Source organism: Rissa tridactyla, chromosome 3 (genome assembly GCF_028500815.1).
Source record: "Rissa tridactyla isolate bRisTri1 chromosome 3, bRisTri1.patW.cur.20221130, whole genome shotgun sequence".
In the NCBI taxonomy this organism is placed as follows: domain Eukaryota; kingdom Metazoa; phylum Chordata; class Aves; order Charadriiformes; family Laridae; genus Rissa; species Rissa tridactyla.
Window position 1 is genome coordinate 50,392,440 of NC_071468.1, and position 22,060 is coordinate 50,414,499.

General features: G+C 44.4%; 1 protein-coding gene across 2 annotated transcripts in view; it reads left to right on the forward strand.

Moving 5' to 3' along the window:
- The first annotated feature begins 4,407 nt into the window (after positions 1-4,407).
- The window catches only part of PDE10A (phosphodiesterase 10A), a 197,656-nt gene continuing 180,003 nt past the window's right edge, over positions 4,408-22,060 (forward strand). Inside the window, exon 1 of one of the 2 annotated variants that reach the window (XM_054195390.1) lies at positions 4,408-4,526. In XM_054195390.1, coding sequence (XP_054051365.1) covers positions 4,499-4,526 — 28 coding nt within the window. In that variant the 5' untranslated portion in view covers positions 4,408-4,498. Of the gene's footprint in view, positions 4,527-5,584; positions 6,752-22,060 lie in introns of those variants that run through there. The other variant, XM_054195389.1, reaches the window with a different exon arrangement.

Here is a 22,060-nt window from a genome sequence, read left to right on the forward strand (position 1 = left end):
AAGGGAGAGAAAGGAAAGGGGGAAGTTCTTTGCTTTAACAAAAGTAACTTAAGTCCAAACAACTGTTTCCTTTTCTGACCAAACTTAAAAAAAACCACAATAAATATCTGATATTTGTGCTGCACAGAACAGCACAAAATGGTAGAGGGCATCATAAGGTTTCCTTTAGCTACTTGCATTGTCCTTTATAGGAAACAAACCCAATTACATTGGTAGGAAAGTGAAATGTAAATAGTTCCCTTTGAATGCATTGGCATTTCGTTTGAAAATTAAAGCTATTTTGCTTTTTCTTACAAGGTAATATGTAGCATTATGTCTACCTGAAAATTTTCAGATTAAAATGTCCCACCCTTGCACATGAGGTATCTTCTTTCCATAAAGAATTGCAATTTTCCCCTGAAAAATAACTTTGTAGTTTTGTGCTTTCTAAAAGGAAAAAATTGCCAGGAAAAGACATGGTCTTTACAGCTTTATTAATATCCCAACCATCATGCATCACCTAATGGAGCATTTCTAGAGAAACACTTATTATTTATAGTTCCAGCCACATAACCTTTCAGCTGTCACCTTGCAGAGCAGAAAGCAAAATGACATAACCAGAGCTGAACAAACTATTGAAAGCAAACAATATATTTATTTATTTTTTTCTTTTTCTGAATATCAGTTATCTCTGAACAGACCTGGACTTCTTAGAAACAAACAAACAAAAACCAAAAAAAAAACCCAAAACCCAAAAAGTGTTGTTTTGATTTGCTGAATGAATTGCAGTTCATTTTGGAGCTCACAGTATTTCTTCTGCATCTGGAGTAGGTAATTTCCAAAACCACTTTCAAGATAGCACACGTTTGCATGTTATCGACACTCGCAGTTAATATTCATGTAGAAAAGAGGTGGCTTGTATGAGGGTTTGTGGGCATCAAAGAAAATAGCTGATACATACCCTTTAAACAAATTTACTCCTTGCATGTGTACAATGTTTGAGAATAATCCTTTGTAAAAAGAATCTTTTGGGAAATAGGGTTCTCTATAAATTACTCTAAAGGTTTCCAGAATAAGGCTTTAGGAAACAATGTGTTTTTTTCTGTAGTTTTCTAATTTACGATAGCAATTCAGTAGCTGGGTAATAATTACTGTAATCTGTAAGATCATTTAGCAGAAAATCCCTAGGAAAAAAAATGCAGTTATTTTTATTAATTTGCACAGGACTTTTCCATAAGGGATTTAATTTGGGGCTGTATTTACTCAGCTCTAGAGCTTGGGTTTTAGCTGCATTTATCCTTTTCTCCCGGCTTTGCACCCTTCCAGCAAGTTCTCTGCATTTCATTGAGGCTGCTCCTGCCTCACCCACGTTCAGGTGGTTGGTTCACTCAGCTTCTCTACTGCCGTCATCCGACATTTTTGTAAAGTCCCTTTCCCTATAATCCACCTTATTCCTTATTTTTTTCAAGGAATTGATCATGCATCATAGAGGGGAATCTTAGGATACAAGGCTGATGAGCGAGATAAGAGGATTTACCAGGCAAAAGAGTGGGACCAGATAAAAGATGAGTCACTGTCATTCTTAAAATGTAGCAGCCAGAATTGGGAAAGAACAGGTGTTTGGTTTTAAGCTGTATTTAATACCAAACAACTGTTGTTATAACTTGATTTTACTTTGCCGCCACAATGTTTTCCTTCAAGTATTTTGATTAATATTGCCAAATTATTGCCAAAGGGACTTATTTGCTTCTTTCAAACCAGGCCTGTTCCTGTAAGTACGATGGACACTAGACCTCCTGATGGCCTCACTGGGAACTCTTGACTCCTGAACTCTTGTGAAATCGCATTTACCCATGCACATACAACCAAAGACTTTTGCCCACCATTGCACCAGAACCTTTGCACCTGATGCAAGTGGATGCATCAAAGTATTTTAATTTGCATTTCTTCATGTTTCAGGGTTTTTAAAATCCTTTTTTTTGAGGGGGATGATGTAGCAAACCTCGCTGTTCCACATCAAAAAAATTCCTATCGGAGTGGGTGAGGCTTTTCCAGTAAATGACATGGGTGTATGGTTAGTCCCACAGTGACATCATCCTTCTGTGGCAGCGGAGACTGTCATGCTGACTGAGCAATGAAAACCCAGATTGACAGATACATTGGGGAACGAGCAAATGTGATTCATCACTAATTTATCCCCAGGTATTGAGATGGCCACCAAGTGTATTTGACTTGTCCACAAATCTGTATATTTTACAAATATATTATGTACAGAGCTTGAAAATTCTTTTGCAATTGCTTTTGCTTGCCCATCCAAGAAGCAGGTGACCAATCAGGTATGAATGGCCAATGGCTAATGAATAATAATCAAATGAACAGTTTGTAAATAACCCTTAACCTGAAAGCTGCTTGTCTAGAATATCGGATGATTTCTTACAAATCAAAATGTATTTTTGCCTGGTTTGTTGAATATACACATAGATATTTATATATGCACAATTCACATTCCTTGTATAAATACACAACCAGTTTCAGGCAGTTATATTTGAACAACTGGAGTCTGGATGAACAGCAATTGAGGAATTTAGCATAGATTAGCATAGTCAAACAAGATTTCTACAATTATAAACTGACGATGTAAAGTTTCAGTAATTTACTCTTGATATTGACAGAACAATTTGGGACTAATCTGTCTAAGGGAGCAACTTTCATTTTTTCAGGTGAATAGCTCTTGCTTTTTGTCAGTCATTTCAGCCTATCTCTTTCAATTTAAATATTTTAGTATAAGAGATTTTCTAACAAGAACCTGTTAATTGCTCAACAAAGAGGCTGCAACAACAAAACACAATTCACTAAAGTTTTGTTTCCATTAGCTAAACTTTTTCTCAGAGAATTTAAATACTTCCTGGATCTCTAGTCATCCTGCAGCAGGTTAGGAGAGAAACACTCTATATGTAAAGTAGCTAATGCTTGGACTCAAGGAAATAAAAGCATCTTGCACAAATAGGCGTATGAAATAGAAGTTACTAAACTGTTTTAATAAAGTCAGATACACTAAGAGAAAATGGATCACAAAAGCAGATGCAGTTTTTCTGTATTTTAGTTCAGGATTTTTAGGCAACAGCAGGTTTTAAGAACCATGCAGATGAAAACAGTCTAGTAAAACCTGCCCTGAGTTTTTTGTTTTGTTTTATGGGTTTGTTGTTTGTTTTATGAGAGTCTTTCATCTGTTTTGGCATTTTAAATCTTTTGCAAACTCTCTGGATTGTTTCTCACTGTTACAGAACATTCACCTGGCTGAAAACGCACTTTAATCTGAAAACGTTATTGTTTTCAGAGGAACATCTCCATTTGCAGCCTTCCAGATTAAGTTGGTACATAAAGACGGTAACTTTGACAGGAGTTAGTATGTATTCTACCATTAAAAGAAGTCCTGAAATGATCTACGTGAAATACTCGAACGATTTAAAATAAAAACCAAAAGCGTAGGTTTATATTGTTTCTAAACCAGGAGTCGAAATTCCAAAGAAAAGAGCCTAATTTTGAACGGGAATAGGAAGATTGCGATAGTTGGCGGCGGATGGCGGCAGACTCCTGGGACGGCGGACCCCCTAAGGCAGCACCTGCAGCCGCACCGGACGGCGGGGAGGTTCCATCTCCGGGACTTCAGAGGAGAAAAACAGAATCTCCCGCTTTTCGGGTGCCCCGCCGGCAACAGCAAAAGAAACATCTTTTCCGCGAATACCTGCAACGGTTCCCGCCGTGCCCGCTCCCGGACCCCCTGCGCAGGGCGCGGCCGGCGTCTCCCCGCCGCCCGGCAGCCCGTCCCCGCCGCACACCAACAAAGTCGACCGCCGGGGGCACGGCGGCAGCCCCGGCCGGGCGGGCACCGGCGCGGCGGCCGCTTCTCCGCCCGCTGGCGGATGGGAGTGCCCGGGGGGAACTGTCCCCGTGTACCTGAGGAGCGCGGTTCCCTCCCCCCCATCCAGGTATTTGGGGAAGCCTCCGCCGGGGTGTCCCGCCGAGGCAGGGCGGCGCTGCGGGGTGGGCCGGCCCCGCAGCTCCCCCCGATGCTGGCGGCTGGCGCCGAGGCTGCCCCGAGGGAGCCGGGCGCTGCCAGCCCGGCGCTCGGGCAGCGGGCTCCGCGCCTCAGTCTCCCCTCTGAGGGCGAGGAGAGCCCCGCTGCCCGGCAGCCGGGCGAGGCGAGGGGAGGCGAGAGCAGGGCGGCCCCCGCCCGGGTGAACGCCGCCACCAGCGGGCGAGGACAGGGGCGCCGCGGGCTCTGCGTGCCGCCCGGGTCACGAATGATGCTCGCCGGTTAACGGCGCTGAGCGCGCTGCGGAGCGAGGGGAGCGGTTGTCCCGGCAGGGGAGGGCGGGGCGGCAGCCCGTTGCCCTGGGGTTCCGTTAAACTGACGGGCGGCGCGGGGCAACGGCTTCCCAACGGCCGCGTCCGGCCCGGCCCGGCCCGAAGGAAGCGCCCCGGCCGGGCTGAGGGGGAGCCCCGCGGTCGGTTGGAGATGCCGAAGCCGCTCCCCGCTCTCCGAGGTAAACTCCAGTGAACTTGGGACCTCCCCGTCCGCCTCTCGGCGGCGGCTGATGCCCAGGGCAGAGCGAGTTCGGGGCGAAAACGAAATACGTGGGGCGGGGGCTTCCAGCGCAGACCTCTGCCCCGCTCCGTTCCGAGCCCGGCCTCGGGCTTCCTTTGGCCGGGCGTTCCCCCGGCAGCCGCCCCGCTGAGGGACGCCGTAGCGCGGCCCGCCGAGGCGCCGTGCCGCCGGGACGGGCGGGCTGCGGCCGGGCTGGCGGGGCGGGGTGGCGAGGCGTCGGCTGAGGGCCCGGCGGCGGTGGCGGGACGGTCTTTCGAGGGGAGCGCTGTCGCCTGGGGGGCTGCCGGGCGGGTCCCCGCCTGCCCGGGGACCCCGCCACGGAGTCGGGGTGGCGGCCGGCCGGCGCGACAGGCTGGGCTGAGTGAGCGGCGGCGCCGCCTGTGCCTGTGGAGCAAGGCCGGTGGCGGCCCTGGAGACACACGGCACCTGAGGCCAGGGTGTGAGGGAGCCCCCTCGGGGAGCTGGGGGGCTTGGAGGGCTGGGGCTGAGTGGCCTCAGGTGTGCCATGTACAGACCCGGACCGGGGGGAGAGGGTGGTATAGGGGGGCTGAAGCAAACACGTGTGATGCGGGGCATCGGGGAGGGACTATGCATCTCCGTATAGGAGCGGGGGTTTGACGCCCCACAGCAACGGAGGGGCAGCTCTCTGGCATCTTCATCCCAGCCGCCGCAGGGCGTCTGCCGTCTTAGCTGGGTGGCTGGAAATATCTGTTTAAAATAACGAGGCTGCATAGGGAGGATCTTTTTCTCGTGTCTCTCTCCCTGCGTTCCCTTTAGGTAACCGCTGTGCTGTAGCTCCTGTGTGCGCGCCTGGTAATGAGAGGCAGGGAGGCAGCCTGGGAAGCGGTGGCTCCGCCAGTGGGCGTTTTCTGGCGGCCGGGGCTGGTACTGGAAGCGGCACTGCAGTGATTTTATCTGCCTCTTTGCAGACGCGCACGCACATACGGGGCAATATTTGCCTCGCTCGAAGAAAATACGGGTTGTTGGCGTTTTCTTGCTTTGAATGCGAGGTGGGAGCATGAGGAAAAACGGACTTTAAAAGGGGATCGGAACCGCTTGGCGGTCAGTAGCGCCCTGTCCCCTCCGGCCTAAAGGGGGAACGGAAATGTGAGGCTTTTATGAGGGCGGGGAGCCGGGGTGCAGAGGAAATACTGCCCGGGGATTGCTGGAGGGAACGAAGGACCGAACCGCGGGTGCCCCTCGTTTGGCTCCGTCCTTTTTCGGCTTCCCCTTTCGCTTTACTCCAGTATCTCTCCTAGACGTCCTGCCTTAAACTACCGTGAAAGGGAGGGAAGAGCGGAAGCATGTCCAACCCGGAGAAGCGGATCTTATCCCGCCCCTCGGCCCCCCTGTCTGCAGCACCCGGGGAAAAGCCCGGCTCCGGCAGCCGCCCGCTCCACTCCCATGGCCAGAGCGGCGGAGGTGGAGGCAGCGGCGGGTCTCCTCCTCCTCCCCCCGCTCCTGGGGGCGGCTCGGCTGCCTGCAGCTCCCTCTCTCTCCTCCTAACAACCACCAGCAGCAGCAGGAGCCGCGCTGCAGGGACAGCCTCCTCCGCCGCCTCCGCCAGCATCGTCCCCAGAGCGGCAGCGGCTCCTTTCCTCGCTCCAATCCCCTCCTTTTCCTCCGCTTCTCCATCTTCTTTTTACTTCTTGCCGCCGCCTCCTCGTTTCCCCTCCTCGTCTTCCTTTAACCTCACAAGTCTCCAAGGGAGGGAAGGAGGAGGAGAGGCAGTGAGAGCAGCAGGAGGAGGAGGAGGAGGAGGAGGAAGAGATGTTGGCGGAGCAGCAGCAGCAGCTCACTTGATCGCCCATCCAGGCGGCAGCGGCAGGAGGAGACTCTTCTGTTCTTCCTCCATCCAGGGCTTGCTGCTCCGTTCCGCAGCCGGCGGCCCCCGGCAGCACCACTCCCGGCTCCTCCTCTCCCCAGCCGCCTCTCGCCCGTGGTCCTGCAATTCCCTCGGTGCTGCAGCAGCAGCAGCAGCCCGCGGCGACGGGATCCGAGGAGGCGACGGCCCCGGCGGGAGCAGGACTCCTAGGCGGCAGCAGCGGCAGAGAGGCGCCTTCTTCTCCTTCTCGTCTCCCCTGCTCCTAGGGCCAGACATGGAAGATGGATCTAATTCTGCAAGCTGCTTTAGGAGGTTTACGGACTGTTTCTTGAACACAAGTAGGTACCGGAGCGTTGTGCCCGGCGGCGGGTCGCGCGTGTCTCGCGGGGAGGCGAAGAGCTGTGTCTGAGGCTGGGTGCACGCCTTGAGGAAGGGGCATTTCTTTGTGGGGGGGGAGGCGAAGACACAAAGGGGCCGTATGCGTGGGGCGTGCGTGGACGCATGGAGGAGCGGCCGGGCGTGTATTGAGGATGCACGGACAAAGGGGATGCTCGATGCAACTGAGTGCTCTTTGTGGGAGCTGGCTGTTAACGCCTCGGTGATTTCGGCATCATTCCGGAATCAGACAACTCTACGTATATGTGTGTCAGCCTTTTACTCGGTGCATGCTTAATTTGCTCAGGAATGATATGTAGGGAAATGGAGACTTTCCCCCCTACTTACTTGAAGTAGCGGTAAGGAAGCATTATGGTATCGGAAAGGCGGCGGAGGACCGAAGAGGGCGAAACGTATCGCTTCTTTCTGCATCCCCTGTCAGATCCGCCACAGGCGGGCTGATTCCGTGCCTTTGATACCTCTTTGATAGCGGGTGCCTCCTTCTCCTGGCCGCGGCTCATTGCAAGGCGGGCGAGAAGCCGGAGAGGAAACATGTGCTCCTTGCTGTGGGGGGCCGGCGCTGTAACGGGGGTAGGGACCGGCTGACGAGGAGGGCGGAATAGAGGGGCCATTGAGGCGCTCCGTAAAGGGCGCTCCGAGCGATCCTCCGCCGCTGCCGGCGAAACCTTGGCCGGCTCCCCCCGAGCCCAAATGCAGGGGGGAGGGCGCGGGGCCGCGCTCGCCCCGTGTCGGGGGGCGGGAGTGGGGCGAGAGCAGCCGCTCGGCCGCTCGGTGAGGGGGTCTGTGGGTGCCCTCCCGGCGGCAGCGGGGGCCGCCGGCCGGCCCCAGCCGCTGAGGCGTGTTGTGAGGGGAGGGAGGACGATTTCGCATGGCAGAAACTCCCCGTTCACAGGGACGCGGACCGGCTCCCCTCCGGTGTCTCGCCTCGAGGCTGCCCCCGCCGCCGCCTGCCCCTCACCGAGGCGTTCCACCGATTCACCGCGCCCCGCCGGGTGGGCGCCTCTTGTGCTGCGGCGTCCCCGGAGCGGCCGGGGCTTCGGGTTGAAACCTCCCGGGGTCGGGTTGCCCCTGCCCTCCCGCCAGCTCTCGGCTCCAGCGTCCCGCCAGGAAACGTGCTGAGGTTCAGTTGGGCATGGGATTAATGAATTTCTAAGCGGAGCATGTGTCAGGGATGAAATACATCTTTTTTTTTTTATCAGAAACTTTTTTTTCTCGCCTAACGTTTTGATGCCTAGGGTGATGGCGATCACCTGTGTTTAATTGTGTTAGGGTGGTTTGTTTATGTTTTTTTTTTTCTTGTGACAATTTCTTAAAACACAGATTTATGCCTTAAAGTCTCCCTAAACTTGTGTTTTAATCTGTTAACATGATAACATAAAAGGTGGCTTTTTGGGTACAGGTGAGTAGTGCATAGTTTGCACATGTATGTATTTTGGGGACATGTGAGAAGAACTATAGAGATGTCAGCTGGAACCTCATTATTTGTCTTACTGCCTTGCAGCTGTCTTTAGCACAATAGCCTGCATGGTAGTACTTGGTCTGGTCTGTGGTAGAGGTGAATAAAGATTTACTGCATTGTCTTTTTCAAACTTTATTCAATAGTTGATTATGTTACAGAGCCACATACTTGTTTAGTTTTGAGGCCTGAAGGGAATCTGAAGCTCTTCCAATTTTTATTTTCTCTGTATTTAAGAGGGGTAGAATGCTGCTATGTGAGTGGTACAACTCTGACATTTTAAAATAAGTGGTCTTGGGAGCAAGGGTCTGAGCCAGGGAATGTGTGTCATGTAGGGAAATGGCACGACGCACACGGTCTATGCTAGATCAAGAAAAAGACATGGAAAACATAAACCACCATTTTAAAAGCAGTGTTGAATTCAGCTTAAGCTATTTTATGGATACGTGAACACGAGAAACCTGGTCGTCTTTGACTGGTTATGACCTCTGACTGAAGATTTTCCTGCTGGCAGGAAAGGAGCAGAGTGGTTCTTTCCCCTGTGAGTTTACTGACGTCTAAGACGACATGCAGCCTCTCTCTCTGTGGAGATACTTTTCTGTGCTCTGCAGCCTGCCCTCATGAAACTTTCAAGAACTTAAATGTCTGATATCTCTACTCCTCTCGAATGTGGTTGAAACTGGCCAGTGGGCTCAAAAGGTATTAGTGAGGTCAGACAGGCAGACATCCACGTGCGTACATACATATGCGTACACTTCCCTCCTTCCCTGAGTGATTGCATAAGTCTGATTTCCTTAGGAAACCAGGCTGAAAAAAGGAGTGGAGGGAAGTCAAACAAGATACTATTCAGTTCCAGTGCAGCTACTGCAAAGAGCACTTGTCCAACTGTTTGGAGTACTGTGCACAGTCCTGGTTGCAGCTCAGCCGGAAGGCTATTATTGTTTTGAAGAGGATGAGGTCATGTAGAATAATGAAGATAATGTGCTGCATCTCATAGCTTTTGTTTCCTGAATTGCATTTTAGATTCTAAATCACACATATGAATATACATAAATACACTGTTTGACTTTAAAGACAAAAAAGCCTAAATACTTTTACAGGGAAACTGAGGAGTTCTGTAGGGAAGAGTATTGAGATGAGCTTTTTGGAAGGGAAATTTAAAAGTGACCTAACAGAATCTTCAAGACTGGAAAACAGTGAAAACACCAGAGATGTATTCTTCTTTCTCCTCTGAGCTCTTTTGACTTGCATGCTTTCCAGTCAGGATTTTGTTAGAAGGTTCTTGATATTATTAAAATTTTAGGTTCCACAATACTCAGTTTGTGCTCTATCTGGCTATTTTTGTTTTTAAGATTCCTGGTAAAGCACTGGACTGGACAGCAAAAGCTTCTATCATAGAATGGTTTGGGTTGGAAGGGACCTTAAAGATCATCTAGTTCCAACTCCCCTGCCATGGGCAGGGACACCTCCCACTAGACCAGGTTGCTCAAAGCCCCATCCAGCCTGGTCTTGAACACTTCCAGGGATGGGGCATCCACAGCTTCTCTGGGCAACCTGTGCCAGTGTCTCGCCACCCTCACAGTAAAGAGGGCCCACCTCTCAAGCCTGTCCAGGTCCCTCTGGATGGCATCCCTTCCCTCAAGCATGTTGACTGCATCACACAGCTTGGTATCATCATCAGACTTGCTGAGTGTGCACTCAGTCTCACTATCCGTGTCGCCAGCAAAGATGTTGAACAGCGCTGGTCCTAATACCAACCCCTGAGGAACTCCACTTGTCACTGGTTCCCACTTGGACATTGAGCCACTGACCACAACACTTTGAGTGCGACATCCAGGCAGTTCCTTATCCACCAAGTGGTCCATCCATCAAATCCATGTCTCTCCAGGTAGAGACAAAGATGTCGTGCAGGACAGTGTCAAATGCTTTGCACAGGTCCAGGTACCTGATGTCACTTGCTCTTCTGTTATCTGCCAATGCTGTAACCCCACCACAGAAGGCCACCCAATTTGTCAGGCACAGTTTGCCTTTAGTGAAGCCATGTTGTCTGTCACCGATCACCTCCTTATATTCCATGTGCCTCAGCATAGTTTCCAGGAGGATCTGCTTCGTGGTCTTGTCAGGCGCGGAGGTGAGACTGACCGGCCTGTAGTTCCCCCGGGTCTTCCTTCTTTCCTGTTTTTGAAAAAGGGGATTATGTTTCCCCTTTTCCAATTGGTGGGAACTTCGCTGAATTGTCACGACTGACTTCTCATATATGATGGATAGTTGCTTAACAGCTTCATCCGCCTGTTCCCTCAGGAGCTGCAGATGCATCTCATCAGGTCCCATGGATTTGTGCACCTTCGGGTTCCTTGGATGGTCTCGAACCTGAACTTTGTATGGTGTGTGTTATTTTTCTTAACTGTTTGAAATCTGTAACTTGGTGCATAATGTAGTGTTCTAAGAAACTTCTAGTATCTAACATCCTGGATCAATTCTCCAGTGGAGTTCTATCATATTTAGGATAATGCAAACTGCCAGGAATTCCAGGTTTCTGTGAAATGTCTTACTTTCTGGGGACCATCCAATGTTCCTTCTACACTCCGGGTCTCTCAAGCTGCACATGTGTAGCATATTTCATCTGTGTCCTGTGAGTCTACTCACAGGTATGAGTATTTTACAGTATGGGGGCTTTCTGCTTGCCCGAGATGTATCAGTATATTGGTATTTTATACAGTTACCTTTTTGTCTGCCTTCCCCCCCCCCCCCCCCCTTTGTGCAGCAAGTTTATCCTGGACCTTCATGTGACAGATGCTGAGACTTTCTGATTGAGTAGCACTCTAAGAAAGAGTAGAGGTAGTAAAATCTGTAGTTGTGGAAGAGAATAGCAATTAACGTTTCAATAAAGTTAAAAGTATTCCTTGTTACCTGCACTAAAAGGAAAGTTAATCTTAGCTTGACTCTCTTTTTTTCCTGATCTGTGTATTCATTAGTTGCAATCAGGGTTTCGTAAACCAAATGCTGATCTTCAGCAATGAATCCCATGTGTAAAGGTGGGCACGGTTTGGTTTTACAATTAAATCATCCTTAAAATTTAGATGCTGATGTAGAAAATGGAATTGTCTCTGGTTTTCACCCCAGGGATTCTGGTTCCGCATTAATTGAAAGCAAAATTGTCACTAAAGCATAGTGACAATATGATAAATGTTGTCGTTCAGTGGCTCCCATCAGGACTGGTGAGAGTTCTTAATACCACATTTTACATTAACATACAGAACACCACGTATTCTGGTTTGAAGCACTGCCATTCTATTTAGAGGGATAATGGATCAATACATAGAGCAGACAGCAAGGAATGGTATGGAAAGGGAATGGAAACCGTGCGGGCACAAGCAGTGAACAGCGAAGGAGGGCTTGTTTGTCCAAGCCAGATATTTTTACAAATGTTTGTCTACAAAGCATGCAGTTTACATTTGAAATAACTAATCCTCTGTCCCTTTGACTCCTCAGCTCTGCTGCTCATGCTTGCCGGATGGCTTGGGAGTACCTAGCGCTCATAGGCCTTGAGAAAGGAGGTAACGCCCTCACTGTTAACTCAGTAAGCTTGCTCCTCCTGCAAGATGGGCTGTGGAAGGCGTAGTTATGCACGGTGGGATGGTGTAGGTGAGCTGGGACAGGGTCTCTCTTTTGTCACTTTTGCGAGGAGAACGGCAGCTTATTTAAGATTCTAACACAAGGCTGGCGGCTCCAATCACCCCGTTTGCGTCCTTTCTTTTGCTCTTATTTAAGCCCTACTCATCAGGTGGATGTGGTGAAAACCTGAAAGTGTAAAGATGGGTTTTTATTTCGGCATATACATGACTTGGTGACTTGATTTTGAAAGTTGTGTAAATGCTCATTTCCACTAATGATCCAGGGCATATACTTGGCGTGCTTTTAAATCTTCTGTTGTACAGATCAGTACAACAGCACCTTTTGTTCAGTTTTAAGATTTTGTGCTGTATTGTAACACAAATAGATTATACCTAACATTCTCTTCCTATTCTCAAATATTGAACTTAGTTTTATATTTGGAAAATGAGAGTTTTGGTGCGTGTGGATTTATAACTTTGAAATGGCTTATGCAGCTTGTTGGCCGATGTTAACCTTGTCTGTGATTAAAGTTGTATTTTAGTTTGGTGAGGCTAGTACAAGCTAAATTTTTTAATGATACTTTTAAAAGTAATTTCAATTCATTATGTTTAATACTTTAAAATTCAATGTTTTTTACAATATTCTATTTTTTTTCACTTTTGGCACTATTATCATATTCTAAAAGAAAGCTAAGATCATAATTAAAAAAAATATATATAAAAAGAAGAAGGGCTGTTTGGGGTTTTTTGTTTTGTTTTTATACTCCCTCTGCTGGCTGTTTCAATTACAAGTACCTGTACTCGAACTTTGTTACTGAATCTGCTCTTCCTTTACTGTTTTGTCAAATGAGCAGTAATGTGTATTGATTTCAATCTGTATTTAAAATGCAAAAAAGTCTATAATTGTTAAATGAAGAAACACTATTTGCAGGAATGGAAAATTTGTCACCTGTTTTATGGAGCAATGTTCTCATTTTTGTTATACTTTGTATTGATTTGAACTCTAAAAACAATTGAATCTTTTGGTGCATGGGCCGCATCTTCACTAGTAAATATAACAAATAACAATTCATATATTGTTCCTAAACATTTAGTTACATATTCTCTTTGTTGTAACAAATTCACTGCCCAGCTTTGAAGAACAGGTATGGCAAAATCTAAGTAATAATGCTATGTTTTGTTATGTTAAAACCCCGATATTTTTATCATTCAGGAGTTTGACTTACATCTATATAATTAGCTACAAGGCTGCACTCAAAGTATTGTGCGTATGTAATGGATAATTTCTTAAGATACTCATTTTAGTACACTAGTATACAGTAGGGTTCATCCAAAATATTTATAGCACTCAAAAATTATAATTAGGAATTTCAAAGATTACATACAAGGATTGCTGTATATATTATTGAAATGAAGCCATTGCATTGCCCATGGGTGTCAGTTAGGGTTAAAATTGTTCAGTATTTCTTGTTGATATTTCTGCTAAAGATCCAGACTTTGCTATGTAATGTGTCCTCACTTGTGCTGGTACTTGACTTCTCGCTGTCAGAGTTTGAAGAGTGCCACCTACTGATTGACAGCTCCTTCCAGTATTTCGTTCCTTTGCCATCTGAAGGCTCTCGCAGCTCAGCCTCGCTTATCTTGTGGGATGTGACTTGATGTGCTTGAACGTGGCAACTGTTTTCAATCACGCCTCAGCTTTGACCTCTTCTATTAAATGATTCTATTTTTTCTTTCTAATTTGTTTCAAGGTGAGGAAACAGGATTTTCGTCCTGGGAAGTGGGCTTCCCCCCACCGCCCCCTGTCCCCTTTTTAAAAGCTTGTGAGAAAGCGATATATTTCTATGGTTTCATCATCACTCTTGTCAAGCTGTCATAATTCGTGTGGGAGGAACCAGCCTGCCTGATGTTTATAGAACACTTTGGCTTCTGCTATGCCAGACAATGTATTAATGTGTTGCACACTCAAATGAGACAGTTCAAAAGGCAGGTAACAGACTTGCAATCATGACTTTATTAAATGAACATTCAAAAATGCTTATGATGTGTTTGTTTTTGCAGGGGAGAACGACAATCTGGTTAACAAGTTCTGAATTTTGTGGTAAATTGATTAACTCATCTTTACTGTTAATGCACACCACGAATGCTTTATTTCAACTTAGAAGTATGCTAATTGTGTTCTTAGGGGAAAAAAAAACTTGGCAAGAGGACAAATTAGTTCAAAAAAGTGTATCATTTACATATTTACAAGGAACTCCTTTCTTTTGGAGTTATTTTTATATATCTTCTTCCCAGTGATTTATCGCCACAGGAAGCTTTCTTAATTCCCAGCTCCAAAGCACCCTGTCATAGGTGGCATTAAGAAGAAAAAAATATTGTGTTTCCCAATTTCATATTCCTTTGAAAAATACATTGATAGCAAGTTTCAGTCTGGGTGAGTGAGACTTTTAACAATAAAATGTCACATCATTGAGAAATGCCAAATCTTATGGCTTAATAGGACTAGAACTGGGGTCTCTGTACTGCTTGAAGGCTTTCCAAAGTAGTTCTGGCTCAAGAATACCAACAGAGAAGGCTTTTAGATGTTACTCGTTGCCTTTAGAGAGCTCATACTCATTTTAGGGCTTTCTAATTAAAAAAAATAATAAAAAACGTCAACATAGAAGCAGTAGTAGTAATCTCACCTTCTTTGATGTTGGGAGCCAAAGAAAAGATTGTCAGGGTCTGAGACAGGTTAATCCAGCTTCCATCTGGAAACTGTGAATATTTAATGCTTTCATTAGCACTTATTGATCTGATTCCTTGTTTCTGCATTATCAACCAACTCCTGTGCAGCTGAGCTCTACTTCTCTTCACAAAGTTTATTCAGCTGTTAATAATTCCAACATTCTTCCTTCCTCTTATCATTCCACTTGCAGCAAAAAGAAATCCCCCAATGTCAAGCCACAAATAGTTCCTAAAGGAAAGAAAACTTCTGCATCCGAAGTTCTAATAACTTTGTACAGAAACCTCGCATCTCTAATCCTTCTGATCCATACGTACCCAAAATAGAAGATATTTCTAACTGCTGACAAGTGTTGCCATGTTCACCTTAATGATACTATTTACTTTGCTTCACCCTGTGGGGAAGTTTCCTAATTGGCAGGAAAGATGCCACTTTCTTTGCCCTAAATATTTTAGTCGCATTTCTGCAACGTTGAGGTGTTCTGGTGGTTCAGAGAATAAGATGTTTAGCCTGAATTATGGTGGCTAAAAAAAGTTTTAAAAAAAGTTATGTGCCTTAGTATTTCACTAAGGATTTTTTTTCCAGAACACATAGCAGTCAAGTTGATGATAACTCATTCTTTTACTTACACTGTTTTTTTTGTGGTTATATTTTGATTTTCTTTTATGCATATACAGATACTTCAGCAGCTTCTCCAGAGTGAATTCTATTTTGGAACATAGCTCTGTCAGTTGTGCTTTCTCTTTTTTTCAGTTGTACCTGTATTTTTAGCTTAATATTATTTCCTCCTCATTCACCCATTAGCTCATTTTAACTGATGTTTCCTTCTTGATGGTTGAATTGTGTTGATTTTGTTCCTTCCTGCAGTGGGCCTGTGTCTATCCCTGTCCTTTTTACAGTGTTCTTATTTTCCCCAACTGCTTTGGTTGTGTGAAGGTACTATGCTGCTGTTACTCTTCTTCTGGTGTAGTTCACTTCATATGTATTGTTTTGGGGTTTTTTTTGTTTTTTTTTTTTTTTTGTAAGACCAGATTTTGCACGGCATTATGAAAACTCTAGCTATGTGTTCTGTATTTGCAGTGACTCATTGTATTTCCTAATCCGCCACTGTCTGCCCAGCCCTAAGTGTGATGTCAGTAGAGATTTTTTTTTTTCTTGCCTTTTTTTAAGGGAACGTAGGACTGATGAAAGTTGCTGTTTGATGTAACAGGAAACTGAACTCATCTGTTCTCAAAACAGGCACTGCATTAGCTAGTATGCTCAGCTTGCATCATGCCAGGCTCCCGTGTCTCATGCTTGTGAGCAAATCGCTTTTGTGTGGATGTGTCTCACTGTTCCTTTTTCTTCAGACTTCAGTTTTCACCAATAAAGACTCCTGAGACAACTACCCTCAAGAAGCTGCTCTTTCATGAGTCTTGAGTCTTAAGCATAGTTCTGTGGCCTTCAGCTCATGATTATGAATGCAAGAGGGGCCTGGGATTAGAGGTGTCCTTTTGAGAAGTGCTTTCAAGAAGTCAGAGAGTATGGGTGACATGCAGGCTCCAATGTTTATAGAACAGTGCGTTCCCCTTACAACTTCTGGCTTAGCTTTTGTGGTGGTAGAGAGAAGTGGATCATCTGGCGTGTTGTAGGAACTTTCATAGGCTGTTTGTGGGTAGGAATGTGCTTGTAGATTGCCCGTTTCTTTCAAACCTTTTTTGGACTTTTGTTGGAGCTATATGCAGTGCTTATACTTGAACTAAGCACAGAGAGGGTCTGGGCTCAAGCTCTAGCCCTGTCCATTCTGCTTAATTTTTAGTGTGCTCCTTGGTCTGGTTTAGACTGATGCCTAACTGCCTGCACGTCTGTTGGGAGAAAGCAGAGAGGGACTATTCCCAAAAGGCAGTGGGAATGGCACTTGTCTATTCTGACCTTGTGTAAGGAGAAGAGTTTAGCTTTGGCAGACACAAGCTGTCTCATGCCCCTTTACTTTGCGGCCAGAGAACAGGCTCCGGGCTGTTTAATTTACTCGTATAGGGATATAGCCATATTGACCAGCAGAGGAATCTTTATACTGTTTGTGGCACTAGGGCAGACTTTGTTTCTACAGACCAAGTTCTCCTAGTGAACAAACCACAGGTTCTACGAAGTCCTGAATGAAAGATATGTCTAGTGAATCGTAGAATAGTATGGACCATTACTGGAGAACGTGGCTTGCTGCCTGATTCAGTGTAATCATTTAGCTTATCTGTCTTTGTTTCCTTGCTACTTTTGGAAGGCTTCTTAAAAGTTGGGGCTAAAATGTGTAAGTGAATGTTCATAGGGGAATGAGAAGACACAAAGTTTGTCAGTTGACCAGGATGAATGAAGTGTGTGTGTGGTGAATACCACATATCTTATGCTAATGAAAAATGATGGAGGCTTATCCATCTACGGCAGTGGTATTGAAGGGGCAGAAATCAGAAATAGAAAAAGGAGAAGCCTGGAATGGTAAGAGAAATTTAACATTTTTATTGCTCAAAGGAATGCGATTACAGCAGAAGAAAAAGTTCATCCTTATAGGGAAAGCTATTTATAAAGTCTGAGAGGTTTCCTTTGTGGTAGATGAAAGACTTGATATGTAAATATCTCCCAGCAAATCATCAAGTTTTGAAGAAATCTTTTCACTGAAGTATAAGATTTCACTGAAGTGTAAGATTACAGGTTTTTTTTTTTTTAAGTGTGAGGTGTATTTTTCTTTTTAATGTCACAAATGCTTTCTTTCTGCTTAACTTTTAAATTTTTTTCCTCTTTTTAGTAACAATGTAAATGGTGACCGATGAATCTTATGTACTTTATGAATGTACTTATAGATAATATTTTAATTTATTTCTTCACTTTTTGTAGTTTAACGTTATCTTCACTGATCAGCCAACTGCTATTTGACAATCTCTTGTGTATGCCAGCTGGACATGTCTTTTACCGTTATTTTACTAGGTTACTCTGAAAGTTTTATTGTCTTACAATGTGTGGTTTTTCTTCCTTTTTTTTTTTTTTAAAGCTTTATTTGTAATTTAATAACTTATCTGTCTTGTTCCTGGTTTTTCTAACAGTTTATTAAAGCATAAATTTGGCTACATGTAGAGTGCATGCCCCTTGTCTGTCACTTAACATGAATCGCCTTGGGTGGCTCTAGCCGTGGATATGTTGTGAGTATTAGCTAACATCACTGTGGCTGGTTACTTTGCTGATGGTGACTTCTTACTTGCCCATGACAAGCCTTGATTCTTGTTTGCAAGACGATGTTGTAGTTGTTACCTTCCGATTTGACTGCAAAGCTAATTTTTTGTTTGTTTTTGTTCATTCAGCTGTGTGTACCTTTTTTTAAAAAATATGTTGAACTACTCTCTTAGCACTTTGCAACATCTTGTTTTAACAACTTGTGTTTGAATCAAAGCAACTAGCCATTCTGCTGTGCCAAGAAACACTTTTTTTTCCAAGTGCTTGTAAGAGGAGGTTTTTGTTTTTCGTGTTTGACAACAATTCTTTTGGTGTTTATGGAGCTGAAGGGGGAGGAATGGTAAGGAAGTTGAAATCTGCTATATATATCAAAATTGAAAGGAGAACACGAGAACAGTTACACAGTTATGTTGAGCAATATTGGAATATTGAAATTCTTTTGCTAAAACATAAATTAGTAAGACTTAAGCTTTGTTTAAATATAGAAATTTCCTGTGCTGAACTTTACTTTGGAACTTAAAACTGAGTTGTGAAACTGATTTGAAAGCCTGTATAAAGACTTTTATACTGTCTTAAACTAATATTATTTTGGCAGGTTTTAGACCTCTCAGAGATGAGTTCTGCCAGGTCTGCTAGTGGCAGCTGAGTTACCTGACCTATGCTGCTCTGCTCAGTCACTTCCAGCTCAGCAGAGGTGGCAGAAGAGAGGCTCAAGCACACTGTCTGTCTTCCTAGCCTGTGATACATGCAAAGGTGAATGTCTGCTAGTATTTTGAGCTGTAGGCAGCTGTGATTGATGAAGAACTGCAAATGTGACCTTGAGTCCTTCTGGTGTGCTGGTGACCTCTAGAAACAGGTTGCAAGAGGCTGTTAGGATCAATGAGAACATAAACTCTTAAACCTATTTGCTTCGTTCCCCTTTCTGTCTTGTTAATGCTGGAACATGTCTGACCCTGAAGCAAGCTGTTTCAGGGAGCTTGGATGGTAGGTGCCTGTTGACTCTCTCTGGTGTAGGGTAAGTTTTCTGCTGGTTAACTTCCTAAATAAATTCCCTGTGGAGTCAGAGGATCACCAGTGCTGATGGGAAAACAAGCTACGTCAGCCAAGAGGATGACCCCTTTCACCAGCAGCTTATCTTAGATCAGCTTGACTGTGCTTGATACAGTTACACCATAGTTCCACAGTCACTTAAAGCTCACATAAACTAACCCTCCTGTTTAAAGAAATGGCCTAATTCTTCCTCCTTAAGGCTGCTCTTTCCTATACATGTATATTCTTCCCTTGTGCGGGCACATTCGTGTGGCCCCGTGGTGATGTAGATTGAGGAGCTGCTCTCAATTAAAACAGACCAGGATTAAAAAGGGAGAAGATGCATGCCTTAAAGTGTTCATAAACTTCTGAAAACAAGCTGGAAGCGCATGTTTAAAATGTGTTATTTAAGGTGTAATTGTGTCCTTCAGAGATGGGGAAATAGTGTGATTTATGTAATGTAGATTTTGCCATCTTGGAAGTCAACTTTATGAAGGTTTCTACTTGCATGCTTAGTGGGTTTTGTTTTGCTGTTTGTTTTTTTTCCCCACAGGACTTTGCTTCATTTGCCCAGTATTTTACCCAGCCCAGAATGTGCATGTTGTTGATGATAAGAAGTATTACTTCACATCTTTTTTTCTTAGCAACCCCTGAATCCTTCTAATTCTATATGGAAGACCTTCCACAGTGTGTGGAATTGCTAATTGTCTTACGGGCTTTTCTACTGGTAGAGGTTGCATGAAAGTTTTGTGGGCATGAAATAACTTTTTTTTTTTTTTTTTTTTACTATGGGGCAGTAAGAGACTCTTTTCACTTGCATGTTACTGAAGAACGCCAAAGGGATTACACAAAAGTACAAGAATAGTCACTAGTTCTGTGTCACTGATTGGAGATAACCTGAAATAATGATATCCACCACCCTTACCCCTCTCTCACCTCCCTCCCCAAGTCCTGTGTGAGCACAGAGTAATTCTCACAACAAACCTGTAAATTTTCTAAACCAGGAGGTTGTCTAAAACTTAGACAACACGGACACCTCTGACATCTTTCCAAGCAGTTGGTGAAACCATTTCAAATTAGGTGAGTGGCTACAAAGTAGAAAAATGGCTTTCCATTTCCATGAGCCACAATGAGACTTTATGACCTGGCTTCTAATCTAGGGTTCCCTCTGCCAGACAACGTTGCTTTAATGATCCAAGAAGAATGTTGCTATAGCTTCCCGTGACTTAATTTGTTGTTGTGTTTATCTTTTTCCGTAAACAGCTCCCAGACATTGGGGAACTAGGAGCTTTAAATGAAAAACATAATGGTGCATCGTTCTCTTCAAGGCCAACAGTGAAACCAGTTTAAATGTGCTTGTATTAAAATTGTGAAGTGAGCTAATGATTACTTTTGATTAGACCTACTTCTGCTGCTGCCACTTTTCTAAGATACATTTTCATTAAGGGAAGAATTACTGTTTTAGCACATAGTGTTATATTCATTGAGAAATGGTAAGAACAATAAAGACAACAAAATTACCTCATCAGCATCAATAAGACTGGGGGGGGGGAATGTGAAGGAGAAGACAGAAGATACCCGTCAGATGCTTCTAGACTGTATTTGCAGTTCCTAGTTTTCTGGGCACTTAGAGTTTTATGCCTCATTTATTGATCTTGAGCATTAGAATTTGCAGTTGTTATACTTCACCTTTTAATGTGAATTTGCTCTGAGTTCCAGAACATCGTTTCTTTCTCTTGTGTCTTTACTGGTATGGTCTGGCCATGGCTAATTGTGTCGCAGTCAGTGCTGTTGCTTAAAGAGTGCAGTATTAAGCCATACTGAGAGAGAACTGCAGTTTGGTAATGTGATGTTTTTTTGTAGATGTTTTCATAACTCAAACCTGCATCTTTGCATCAGTTGGGAAATCTTTGTGAAACTACATCAGAGCTCCTGAACTTCAAAATAACTATTTTTTTGGGGGGGAGGAATATCAGTAAAGGGTGAAAATAAGGAGAAACAGATAAGCATGTTTAAAATTGTATGGTGACTGTAAAGTAATGTATCTTCGGTCTAGATGATGGTTAGTAATACCTTCCTATGTTGCTATTCAGCACGCACACTGTCATTTATGTGCAGAAGCACGGGTAATGGTGACTTTCTATCTTGTACTGCTGGAGGTTATATGTGGGCCTTTACCTACTGCTGTCTTTTACATTGTTTGGCTGTCAAAATCTGCAACCTGTGAAGGTTTAGTCTTTCAGTTTTATCAGTTGATGCACAGGTCAGTGAAACTTTTGAATTCAGGCTTGAGAATTATTTATTTAGTTTTTAGCAGTTTATTTTTATCCCTCACTTGTTTGGTAATAATGCTGTTCTGAAAAAAAAGAATAAATTTAGCTATGTATTCATGAATTATTTTGGTAAAACACTGTAATACAAATACTGTCATCTTACTCCCCTAATGCTTTCTTTTTTTGGAGCTATGCATAATTTGGGTACCACCCAAAGTGCTGCTCTCCTGTTTCATATGTCTTCATATTTTCAGCTACTTCGCTTGCATGGTTTTTCTGATGAAACACTGGCAATCTGTTCAACTCTGCACCTGCGACAGAGCAATTCAAATTAAATTAGACAAAGACCAATAACCTCTAAACCCCAAGCAATTCAGTGGGCATTAGAACTGAAGTCTGGATGTTCTTGCTGCTTTTTCATATCTCTCTGCTTCTTCCACCTGTTTCTTTCTACCTAGCCTTCCTGCTGCCTGGAACTTCTGCTATCTCATAAGGTGGGCAGAACTTCTGTTATCTTTTAGTGGCCACTCGTTCATGTCTCTGTGGTCTTCCTAGCTGTTGGTTTTCATGAACTCATCTGATACATATATCACTTGGTCAAATTTGGTTGCAATTAGTCTTAAGGTCAAAATGTATTTATAGGGTCAAATTTTGTAGCTGAAAAGCCAGTAAGCAATTGCATGTTTTGTTTCTTTTGACCTTCAGAAGATTTGTTGGGGTTTTGTTGTTTTGCATCTTTATTTGTTCTCTCAGTAGCATTGAGGTTCTGTTAATGATGGCTCTAATTTCTTTGGATTCCCAATTTTTTTTTAATGTTTTATGCACAAGGCAGAGATACGTAGCTTCTGAGGGAGAAGTCAATGATGTTTTCAGTAGCCTCTTCCTTCTCAAGTGTAATTTACCAAGGGACTCTGCAATCGAGTCATCGTGATGGGAAGTGCATCTCAACTGATGTA